At 49.1% G+C, this 12,491-nt stretch overlaps 1 protein-coding gene across 1 annotated transcript in view; it reads right to left on the bottom strand.

Moving 5' to 3' along the window:
• Positions 1–12,491, bottom strand: part of Abtb2 (ankyrin repeat and BTB domain containing 2) — a 164,235-nt gene that overhangs the window by 28,175 nt on the left and 123,569 nt on the right. Inside the window, 1 exon segment of the mRNA XM_028877912.2 lies at positions 9,702–9,915. Within this exon segment, the coding sequence (XP_028733745.1) occupies positions 9,702–9,915 (214 nt within the window).

Below are 12,491 nucleotides of genomic sequence, written 5' to 3'. Positions count from 1 at the left end.
GGCACATTTCTTAGTCAGTCTTTGGATCATGTTCTTAGGGGTCCACTCACTCCTACGATGCTCCTGAAGGTAGAGAGGGACCGCCTTGCCTTTTGTTCCTGAAGGCTTCAGGTAACTTGAACATTAGCACATTCTTTTTGGATAAAAAACAACTAATCCCCAGATAAAAAGATGGCCGTGCCACGAGAACTTCCTAACCAAGAATAACTTCCTGGAGCCTGAAAGACTGAGGCTAAGGCGGTTCTAGGAAGGTAACTAGAGCACTTTGGGATAAGACAGGGAAAGGGAGAGGTGGGGGAAGCTGGCATGCATGCACCTTTGGCAGCTGGTCTTGACTCCTGCTGGCATCTTGTGTGGGTGAGGGGGTCTAGGGACCAATGGGAACTGCACGCAGGCCACCACACTTCCATGTGGCAGGGAGGGCCTTAAGCCTTTGAAGTCGAGGCCATCAGACCCAGTCTCAGGCTGGCACTTTTCAGCATCGCTGCCTGGAGGCTGGCAACTGGTCCAGCAGGTCAGGGTATTGCTGCTTCCCACACACTGGGTTGTAGCACTGTGACAGCAAGCCTCTTTGGACTCCTCTTGGACAACAGATCATATCTCACCTACAGAGCCCACGGCTGCCACATACCAGAGACCCACTTTCTTTTTCCACACTTGCATGCGACAGCTGACTAAAGACCACATGTTCTTTTACCACCTAAAAACCGGACAGGCAAGGACTTCTGACCAGAGCAGGCACTCTTTTCTCTTGTGGGCACTCGCCACCACTCACTGTCCTGTGCCAGCAAGGAGACTTATCAGGATTCCTGAAGACAACTTCATTTATCCCATAGACATCTACTGGCTGGGCAGGGGAGCACGATAGAGTCTTTGGGCTAGACCCTTGAATATTTCTCTTCACATGTAGCTGAGTGAAATCATACACATTTGCTTACTCGATCACCTGCAGTCTGGAGCAGAAAGGTGGTGACCCACTTGGGAGTATCACATGTAGAGCTTCTAGGAGCATGTTGAACTTGTGGGAGACAGAGATGAACATGTGCAGGGAGGAATTCCTGATGGGTAGCTAGTGGATCTATGGATAGGGATGGGGTCTTGTGGATGGTGGCCTGTGTTCCAACGCAGCCAGAGAATGAGGAAGAAAAGGCATGCTCCTAGCTCCTTTCTACACCCACAGGCCAACTGCAGCCCTGTGAACACTCTGGCATGGCCTTCTGAACCACACACTATATTGCTAGGATCTGGGCACCAACTTATGCCAAGCAAGCCCAAGGCCATGTGCATATAACCTCTGACCCCTCAGCTGCTTGCTAGGTATGTTTGTCATCAGCTCAAGTTTTACCAGTGTGGAAGCCAAAGCACACGGTTCAGGTCACAGAGCAGCCAACCATAACTGGACTGACCACAGAAAACGTAAGTGTGCAGGGTCTTTCATGTTGCCCAGCTCCACACAGGACACACTGAACGTGTTAGCTGGCAGAGACGTAGGAGATGTAGAGGCTCACCTCCAAGGGCCACATCCCCAGTCCGTCCAGACTCCAGCTTTGTACTTGCAGTATCACCAAGCTCTGAACTTGGCCTCAAACTGGAGGCCAGATACCAGAGTCTCAAAGGATGCACCCCAGGCTCAAGAAGGACTAAAAACCCCATTCCAAAACTGCATATAGTAAACAGGGGAAAGGGAGGGGGCAGGGCAAGCCACAGCCAGCTGAGAGGCTGCTGGTCCGGGTTGTGTGGGAAGGAATAAATCTAAGGAGATGCCTGGCAGGCGAGTGAGGGCAGGCCAGAAACCGGCCCGCTCTGGCTTCTGATCTGCCAAAACTCCGAGCTTGCTCTCATCCCCAGGGTCTGAACCATGTCCAGCTTGGCCTTGGAAGCACCTCAAGAAAGCAGGATCAGTTCCCTTGAGAGCTGGGATTTCCCCACATGGAGGCACTCTCAGAAACCCAGCCATACTACAGACAAAAGAGATTGTTGCTGCTTACGTTAAAAAAGAAAAAAAAAAAAAAAACCTCGAAATGAATGAAATCCTGAGCCGGGCAGTTCCCAGTCTTCAGTTTTTGAAGATTGGCAGTTCCAACAATGGGACAGGAAGTCCCAGGCAACGGGCAGCCCGCAGGGGCACTTGTCAGAGGCCTGGCCAGGATCCTGTCCTGTCCCCGTACTCCATTATCTGGCACTGTCACTTTCTTTGTCTGCCCCAAATCCCTGGCTCGCTCCTTCTCGGATGTTGGCAGATGCCCACATTCAGGCTGGCCACCCAGAGCTAGCAAACTCAAGTCTGATGGGAAGCAGTTGAGAGCCAGCCACCCATGTCACAGTGGGTGGGGGAGGAGCTGATGGGGAGGCCAGAGTCTTGCCATCTCAGTCCTGGGAGGGCAATGGATTTACCACCATCCACAGTGAGGAGTCACTGGTTTATCCTAATCAGAATTCCTGGCCTGAGCTCCACTCTTCCTAATTGAGACCTTAGGCATGTATGTCTGGCTCCTCCTCAGGACCTCAGTCTGCTTATCTGTAAATGGGAACAAGAAGAACTTCTTCCAAGAGCTATGGGCAAGGAACTGTTAGGAGGCTGTGTAAAGTGCTTCAGAGACTGTCAGGCTTGGTCTTGATGCTGAGACTCTACACAAAATCCCTTAATGTTCTCTAGACATGATGCATCCTGGGCTGCCATTAGAACTGACTGCTGACTCACTATCCCTCTGGAGTGTGGGTAAGAAGAGGGAAGGAGAGGATGGAGTAACATATTCTGCTAAGCTGAATTCTTGCTCCTCACAAAAACAACAATTATCAAATAAGACCACATTGCTCCTAGTGGCAGCAGGTTACTCACAGGTATCATAGTAGTTCAACCTTAGCAAGCAGGAGGCCAGGAACATAACACACCATGGCTCTTGGAAAGTAACTGACCGTTTGCTTGGTTAGAGAAAATCTAGGCTGTAGAGTACTTTGAATCCTTGGGTTGCAGTTTGTAATACATCTAAAGCTCTAAAACATACAGACACTTTAGTTCCAAACAATTCTCATCTAAGTCCTTTGGGACATCTGGTCTACCTCATCTTCTTTGTCCCTCATCAGGTTCTTTCCTACTGTTAGTGTTGGGTTACAAGAAAGTAAAGACAGGGACTGAAGAGCAAGGTATACAAACAAAGGAGAGAAAACATATACTTGGACTTTTAAACTCACCAATGTTTTGGGTTTATCTGAATTAAATATGATTTAGCTGTTTTAGTCCTCCCATAAGTTTATGATAATAACATTTGTACAGATTTTAGCAACTGCCACACATGGGGAGCTTATTCTGTGGCAAGCTCTCCATGTATTACCTTATTTGATCCCTACAAACTCTGTTGGAAGTAGGTCGTCATTTCGATTTCAAGTCAGGGAAAGGTTGGTGTGGGATAGTAAATCGCTTGCGGTCACATAACTGGTAAATGGTAAAGCAGAAGCCCCTTTGCCCTAACTTCCCAGGCCTCAACCATGAGGTGCTACTGACTATTTTGCTAAATGAAGACAATATTTAACTGCCTGCTGTGTTTCAAGAACTGCTCTAGGTGCTAAGGACACCTAAGAAACAAGGAAGACTCATAGTGCTTACATTTTCAAGGAGTGAGAGAGGTCCAGACAAGTAGATTAACACCTAAACAAGGTCGTTTCAAACAGAGAAAAGAAGAGGGAGAGGTGATAAGGCACGGCTTGGGTGGGAGAGACAGCTCTCTGTGTGCTCTGAAAACTATACACCAGTCCTTTTGGAGGTTACTGGAAATGCCAAATGGGGGAACATGGAAGCAATACTTAATTCACTCAATAGCTATTATTTCATTTACTTCCATTTTGGGTAAACAGATGGAAATTTAATGCACAAAAAAAGCGGGGAGAGTCAGGAAGAAAAGAGCTTAACATTGCAAATCTTCTTGAAGTGCTATTTAAGGGAATCACAAGTCAGGAGCATGAAGCTACCATCGCCATCATCTCTATTATTTGGTAAGAAAACACTTTCGCAAGCTGAGCAAAAGATTAACGAGCCACTTAGACTCAACACTCTGAACATCAATCGGTGGGTGCTTCTGATGTATTTAGAGGGTTTGTCTGAATATCACTCTTCTGCATCTGGAACAGAACAAAGGAAATAGATGACTGTCCTGCCTGTGGGGCTCACTGGTGTAAAGGTCATGTCCCCAGAACTTGGGGAGCCACCTAAAGAAGCAGGCCTGAAGTTCCATTTTACCAGGAACAGTCTCACAGAACCAGAGGAAGAAGGGCTGAACCAGACTCTCAGAAGACACCTCTGAGGATGTGCTCTCCAATGGCAAACTACTGACCCACAGCCTGACATTGAAGCATTTGCTAAACAGCAATTGGTAATGACTGGAAGGGTGGGAGTGGAGATCTACCTAAGCTTTGTGTTTGTAAAGTGTGAATTCACTTTTGACATGATATATGTACCTGGAAATACCAGAAGCTCTGTGACTTTTGTTGCCCAAGCAATGCCGCCCACCTACTTGAATTTTCTGTGGTTGTCTTTTGAGGCCTAGGTAAAGTCCCAGGTCCAATCTTCCACCACCCTTCAACAATTTTAGCTTTAGACGCTCCTGAATGTGATAATGAAGACATCAGACACACTGCATTCCGGACACTGTTCTAGGTGCTTTATACATACATACATATATACATACACACACACACACACACACACACACACATACATACATATTAATCCTAGAGCATCCTGAGGTTGCCACTACTGTTGCTATGCTAGGCAGCAATGAGGCACAAAGCTGAAGTGACAGGCATGAGGCCATCTGGTTGGGGGATTTGAAGTGAGGCAGGCTCTGAGCCAGAGGGCCAGCCTAACACACTGCACAAGACTGAGCTTCCTCTCACACTGTCTGATGGCTGAAGGTTCTGAAATGCAGCACGGGTGAGCTCAAAAAGTCTGTCTCTGAACCCAAGTTTATTCTTTGGATAGCGCTAGAGCAGCTGAACGAAGACTCGGTGACACCTGGCCTTGCAAGGTTCCATCCCAGTTCAGACACTCCTGGTGTAGGGTCTGAGACACTGGCAGGCTCCGACCCTCTGGAGGGGATCTACTTTACAAAGAGGCACCGTGTGGAGTTGGGGGAGAGAGCAAAGGACCTGGAGCCAGAGCCCAAGGCTTGAGCAAATGGACTGGAAGTCGCCCATTATAACCAAACTCCTTTCTCCCTGGCCTTGCTTTTTCAGGGTCCTGGGATCTGATGCACAGGACTGGTCATCCCACCCCAGTCTGACCCCTCTGACTCTGTAGCTCTGTGTCTCCTTCCATTCTTTATGCCTGATGACATCTTCCAGCAATGTGCTGGCAAGAGACCCGCTCCCTTGCCTCCCCTGAATGTCTACACAGTCATCCTTCTCCTCATTCCTCAGGACAGTTACAGTCTGGGCTGCCACTCCAGCTGGCCAACCCTCTGCCTCCAGGCACTCCCACCATCAAGGACCACACTGGGCAGATGGCTGCCCAGCCTCCTCCAGGCCTCGGGGAGGGAGGCCCACTCCTGGAGCCCTGACAGGAGCTTCTTTCACTTTCTAAGCTTAATCTCGGCAGTGACACACCCCGCAGGGCAGCAGCTGTGACTAATCCTGTGTTCTAGGCCCTGCCTTATGTCTGGCTGGTGCTGTGACAGGGAGCTGCCAGCGAGCAAGGCATCCTGGGAGGGCACAGGGGTGGAAAAGCTCTCAAGGGTAACAAGTGGGGTCCTGGTAGAGGAGAGGCAGGCAGGCGAGGCTCGAGAGGCCTGGAGGAGGTAGACCTGAAAGTCAGGGCCCACGCGTGATGTCAGAGCTTTAGGGCCAGGGAGAAGAGCTATATCCAGCACTGTGGAAAGCCAGGCCTGGGGCTCAGAAATGGAGTTTGAATTCTCATCTAGCCATTCACCACTAAGGCCCATGTCTGATACATCATCCTCCTGATAAACTATGGACATAAGAAATAAAATGTTCCTTAAAAGGAAGATCACATCTCACCGTGTGTGTGTGTGTGTGTGTGTGTGTGTGTGTGTGTGTGTGTGTGTGTTCCACCCAGTGTAGAGTTGTGTGTCGTCACCCCCCCCTCCCCCCCGGTCAGGCAGGCTAAGTGGATGGAACTCAGGCCTCTGCCCTACAGTGTGTACACTACTCCTGGATGCTGCCTGAATCCCAGCATGAGAATGTCTTCAAACTCTTTTCAGTGGTACCCTGCCCTGCTTGCCGCCCTAAGTTCCTACTGTTTGTGGGACTCCCTTCCCAAGCACACAGCACCCGGGTCTGGGGGAAGGTTGCCTTGCAGAGAGATACACAGGCCCCACTGCACAGTACAGGCTTAGCAGGGAATGCCACGTTGTGCTCCACACACAAGGGACAATCAGCATGTTGCTGCCCTTTATCTGCAGGGCTGTGGTCACTCAAGGCTCTCACTAGAAGGAATCACGGTATATTTTTTATGAACAAAAATATGGAAGAGTGTAATAGCCATAGCACTGAACCAGGCCACCAAAATGAACCCCTTAGGTATAGGGTAGTGAATGGGGTCACTTAATCCCAAAGAGACCCAGACAGTCATCAGTCCTCACAGAAGGCCTTCAGGGGACGTTCACGGCCACACCTGGAATCACAGTCTGTTCAGTTTGGGTTGTGTGCTTCTGAGTGAAGCAGAAGGCAGGCCCTCACAGAAGGAAACAGAGTCAGGGGAAGATTCACAAAAGCAAAGCGCTAGAACCCTGACGAACTCTAGTTACCACAGGAGGGCGAATTCTCCTCAGTGCTTTGGTGGGAATGTTGGGTTAGTAGAGCTCCGTGGGGCTCTGAGGCACACCCCAGCTCTCCCAGACCTCTAGGGTCTGTCCTGTCCAAGAAAGTCTGTCTGAACACAGCAGGGCCTGCATTAGCAGAGGGGCCAGGCCACAGAAGGCTGCTTATCTGGGTATCTTCCGGGTATCTGCCTGTCAGTATTAAGATTTGAAAGTTTAGATTTCACTGGCCCCACAGTGGTGGTTCCAATTTCCTACCAATCTAATACTTGTCTGAAAGGATTCATGGAAAAATACCTTCATGACCAGTAGACTTGGGCTGCAGAGTGTGGTTTCTAGATAATTGGTATCTAAACACATACACGTGTGTACACTACGATTCAGATCAGTGGCTACCACTACATGCAGATAATGGACTCCTGCCATAGAGAAGTCGGATGCTCCTGTTAGGAGCATGGGGGTGTGGGGAGACACTGCAAACCCCTAGGGGCACAGCCAGATGCTGCTGCCACAAAAATGCTGGGTTAGGGTGGGGGCGCAGCCGGAGGGCCCAGCAGCCCAGCCCGGCCCAGGGCAACAGGCCGAGTTCACCTTCTCCAGCCTGGCTTTGCCTCTGAGAACCTTACCAAACGGCAAGGAAGTCTCCTCCTCTTCTCTCTCCCCTGCGGTCTGCCTAGCCCTTGTTCCTTCCCGGCCAACTTTTGCAACCACAACACTTTTTCCACAAAATGGAAGCAGCTGGGGTGCAGGGCCTGAGCTCTGGCTCCGCCTCCCACTGCATGGGCCTGACTTTCAGCATGCTGCCTCGGGTTTTCGGTCAGGCCCAGATGGGCCTCCCTCAGCCTTCCAGAGAAATAAAATGCTGCTGACATCATAACGGTATCAGTAATAGTAACAATGATAGCAGCATTTACGGCTGTCGTTACTCCTGTGTCTGTGCCAGGCCGCTATCATTTTATGTTTCTTCCAGTTACAGGCTCTATGGTGCAGTGGTTATGAGCACGGCCTCTGTGGCCCTGAGTAGTTATTGAGTCTCTCTGTGACTCCATGTACTCATGTATAAATTGAGTACCTCCTTCCTGGTAGATGTAAAAGATATGAACGCACACCCATAAAGTGCTCAGTATTGTGTCTGATAAGTAGTAAATGCTCACTGAGCACGGGCTGCCTTCCCGGAATCTCTTCACAGTCTTCTCTACCACTGCCCTGTTTACAGCTGAGGAAATGAAGCAATGTGAGGTTTAGAACCTTGCACAAAGGTCTCTAGGTTCATTAATGTCCGTGTTGTTATTTGTACCCAGGCCACCTGGTCCACAGCACTGCGTGCTCTGCTCCACACATTGCTCTGTGTCCACAGGCATACTAATGCTTCCTAGAAGCTGTGCATAACCCACCAGAGTACGGAAATACACCTTAGTGTGTGTGCTGTGTGACCGCAGGGGCCCTGGAGAAGGGCCCTTGCTGTGGAGCAGGCTGATGCCACCTGAAGACAACAGAGGCAGCTGGGGAAGGCCTCAGGCCACCTTCCTTCTGGAGGGTGAAGCCCTTGGGGCCCTTCCCCTGTACTGGGCCCTCTTGGGTAGCAGTAAGTACAAGCAGGGTTTCCAAAGCCAAGTGAGGGTTTTTCCCATATAGGAGAACACAAGTTCAAGCCCACAGAGAAGGTATATGCAGCATATATAGTTAGTTGGAATATATATGTGTGTATATATATATATGTAAGTATATATCCCAAATACATACACACACACATATATATATATATGTAATATATAAACTACACACACACACACACACACACACACACACACACACACACACAAACATACACACATTTGTTTTATTTTAGGGGATGGCAGGTCTCTCTAGAGAGTCATGGCTGTCCTAGAACTCACTATGTATACCAGGTGAATGGCCTTGAACTCACAGAGATCCACCTGCCTTTGTCTCCTGAATGCTGGGATTAAACATATGCCACCATCATGCCTAGATTATTTGGGACATACTTTTTAAAAAATGTATTTATTAAAACTTTTAGGCTTTTTTTTTTATTATCTTAAGTGCTTTGCCTACATGCATGTATGTGTGCCACATGCATGCCTGGTGCTGGCAGAGGTCAGAAGAAGCCATCAGATCCCCTGAGACTGGAGGTAGGGATGGTTGTGAGTTGTTATGTGGGTGGGAATCAAACCCAGATCCCCTGGAAGAGCAACCAGTACTCTTAACCCCCAAGCCATCTCTCCAGTTCTGGCTCATTGTTTAAAAAAAAAAAAAAATCCTTTAGACAGAAAGTTTCAAAAAAGTAGGCTTCCGAGAATCTACAACTGGAGTCCTGTCCTCAGGTTTACACGGCAACTCAGGCGTCCCCCACTCAAGCCCTCATTGGGTCACCCTTGGAAGTCCACAACCTGTAGATGTGTTCAGCTTAGAAAGGGCTGGGGCCCTAGAGACAACAAAACCTGCCATGGCCCCTAAGAAACAAGCTGCTGGGGCCAAACATGGCCAAGGTCCCCTAGAACAGTGGCACTGTCATCAAAAGAGGTGACAGCTACCACTGACAGAAGGCCAGATACCATTGTCCTCCCGGTTCTTTCGCAAAGTGCCTGCTCACTCAGCCCTCCTGCTACCTTTCCAGATCAGTAAGGATGTCTCATTTTGTAGAGGAAGCTGAGTTTCACAGAGCCTAGCTAGTGTATGCTATGCTAACCAACTCCCCATTGAGGCTAAAGCCCACTTCCTAGCCTCGATGACCCCATAATGCATCTGCCCTGGGGGAAAGAAGTATCGCATTATACATGGGCCTTCATCTGTCTGAGCACATAGGCCACCCCTCACACTTGTTGGCCAGCCCCAGGCTTCTTGCCTGGTCAGTAGGTCAGTGTGCATTTGCGAGCATTTCCTACCTGGTGCTTAGGCAAGAGTGATACCTACCGTTCATTGTTCAGGGTCATTCTTGGGGGGTCCAGGTTGGGGTTCTCCATGGACTCCATCTGTGGACACCTCAGGAAGTAGTAGAGTGTGTGAAGAGCATCAGGGGACCATGTGATGGGCTGTGGTGGCTGGCGGGCCTGGCGAGCAGGGCTGGTGCCTGGGCACAGGGGGTGGCGGCCCTGCATGTGGTGCATGGCTCGAGAGACCAGGTCACCTGGACAGGGAGGGAGGAAAAGGACAGTCTGAGTTCCCAGCCACATTCTCTTAGGGTAGCAGCTCCCTTCACATAGTATAATTACTGTTTACCCCGGAGTCAACAGGCTGAGGAGGCGGCTGTCACCTAGATGCACAATAGCAATTTGGTTTCTCTTTCATTTCCAGTCTTGCCTTAACAGCTGAATTACAAACACTTGGCAGGGCTGTCTCCTCCAGAACTTATGCTAATGTGGTTTCCTTTTCAACATCTCCACTCTCTCCACCGCCCCAGGGGCCTCCCCTCAGTTCTCTGACCATGGGAACCAGCGAAGCACAGGCTCTGTGGAGTCTTCCCTACGCTGTCATGTGCAAAACCCTGGGACTCTGGATGATAATGACTACCATCATCCATTGAACATCAACTATGCACAGAGGATGCAATTCCTTAGAAATAAAGTCAACTTAATCCTTACAGTGCTAAGGATCAAGTATATGGCCACGTTTAAATGAAGGCCCCGAGACTTATCTGCTGAACATATCCTAATCCCATGTGTTCTAGAGTACGTATGCTGTGTCAACTAGCTGATTCCAAAACCCATGAACTTGACTGTGCTATGGGCTGTACCCTGCCCTACTGGAATCTGTGGGGTCATAGGTCCCCATATCCTGTGTTGTGTTTCTGTCTTAGTCTTTTCAACATCCCACCAGCCCTTGACAGGAAATGTCCCATCATTGTGTGAGGCCACAATGCTGAGAAAGGATGGTCTGAAACAACCCCAAGCACCTGCAGGCACCTCTGTTCTGGGACAAGTGGCGCCTTTGTCTTCTCCAGGCCTGAGAACTCAGGGGGTCTCTCCTGTGGGTCAGCCTCCCTGAACTCAGAGTAGTCCCTCACAGATGGCCCTTTCCACAGGAAGCCTTAGGAACCCAGCTAACTCTAAAGTAGCAGCGACAATCAGGTTCTAACTGGGCTTTTAAAGTAACTTTAAGTCAGCAGAACCAATGCAATGTATCTGGTCAGCCTCCATCACTCAGTTTATGGGTCTCTGGTTCTGCATTTCTCTGTGTTCCCAGAGCACTGCAGGGTCTCCCATACACAAGGTGTTCAGAAATGCCTGATGAACAAATGAAAAAGTAGTCTTGTGCATGAATTTCCTTTTCAAATACTACAACAGGTAAGGCTTGACTTAGGCATACTGGCTGCCAAATTCTCCCACTACAGCCACAGTGATGGTGACTAGATTCAAGCAGGGATAAAGGAACAGAACTGGAACACCCCACCCAAAAAGAGTCCTCCATGTACTATCCCCAACAAGGTGGATGCAAGACACAAAGAATACCTCCCGATTCATTTCATTCCTCAAATTACAGTTAGCTGCCTGGGGACTCTCAATCCCAGGGCCAAAAGGCTGGTGACAATGGACTGTGGACTACCTTGGTCCAGGGCAGGATTTGACACCTTTAATTTGTAAAAATCCTTTGGTGATTCTAACAATTCAGTCAGGCTTAAAAATCATCACCAAGAAACCTGATCAGAGCCCATACTCCAGAGTCCAATGCTTGTGGCTTCAGACTGAAGGTCAGCCTCTTCTAGTCTGTGTATCCTAAGTAATGATTAGAGCCTCAGCTTCCTCATCTGTGAAATGGAGATGCTAGCACATAATCAGTTTTGAGGAGTCAAAGGAATAATACACGGGAAGCACTTAACCTTTTTGGAATTAAGTACCCATTTATTAAAGTTGAGGATAAGAGCAGCATCATTGACATCCTGTTATGACCATTTCTCCATCTTTCCTGAGCCTCCTGAGGTCCTCACAGAACCACTGCTTACACACACACACACACACACACACACACACACACACACACACACACACTGCCCCATATTTCCCAAGAGCGAGGAATCTGGTCCTGCAATGCCAGATCCCAGCCCTGCCTTGGGGCTCCTGGGTGGCAGAAACCAGCATCAAAAGCAGCAGGAGGCTGCGCCTCCAGCAGCCGGTACCAGCTAAGTTGGTGGCAGAAAGCCGAAACCTGGCTCCGTTTTCTCCAGGTCTAAATGTCCTAACAGTTGGTGAACCACAGGATGACGAGGAAGAGAAATCAGTGTCTGAGATAGCATCAAGGAGATGTTGTGTTGAAATACCATTCCGAAGGCTGGACAAGGGAAAAGTCATTAGCATTAATTATTTTTATTGTTGTTTTATTGTTATTGGTGGAGCACCCTTTGGCAGCACATTTCCAGCCAGAACACAGGCAGGAGACTCAAGGCAGCAAGGGAAGCTACTTCTGGAGTTTCCTTTCAGAGAAAACAGGACCCAGGGACTCAGAGGTTCAGAAAAACCATGAAGAGGGAGAGGTAGCCGGCTTCCTCAATTTCAATCCTTGCCAAAGGCAGCTTTTCTCCAAGGCCAAGGGACAGACGCCTGCAGACAACTCAGACAGGACTTGTGGGAAAGCTTGGGCTGTTCCACAACCCAGCAATAGCCAAAGCCACAGCTCGCTTTGGAGCCTCTCGCTGGGTGACTTTTAACTCCTGTCATTTTCTATTTTTTAAGCTTTATGATAGATAAAAAACATAGGCAAAAATCTCAT

This window comes from Peromyscus leucopus, chromosome 4, assembly GCF_004664715.2.
Source record: "Peromyscus leucopus breed LL Stock chromosome 4, UCI_PerLeu_2.1, whole genome shotgun sequence".
Classification (NCBI taxonomy): domain Eukaryota; kingdom Metazoa; phylum Chordata; class Mammalia; order Rodentia; family Cricetidae; genus Peromyscus; species Peromyscus leucopus.
The sequence above is the reverse complement of the archived record's forward strand: the minus strand, read 5'-3'. Positions and strand labels throughout refer to the sequence as shown.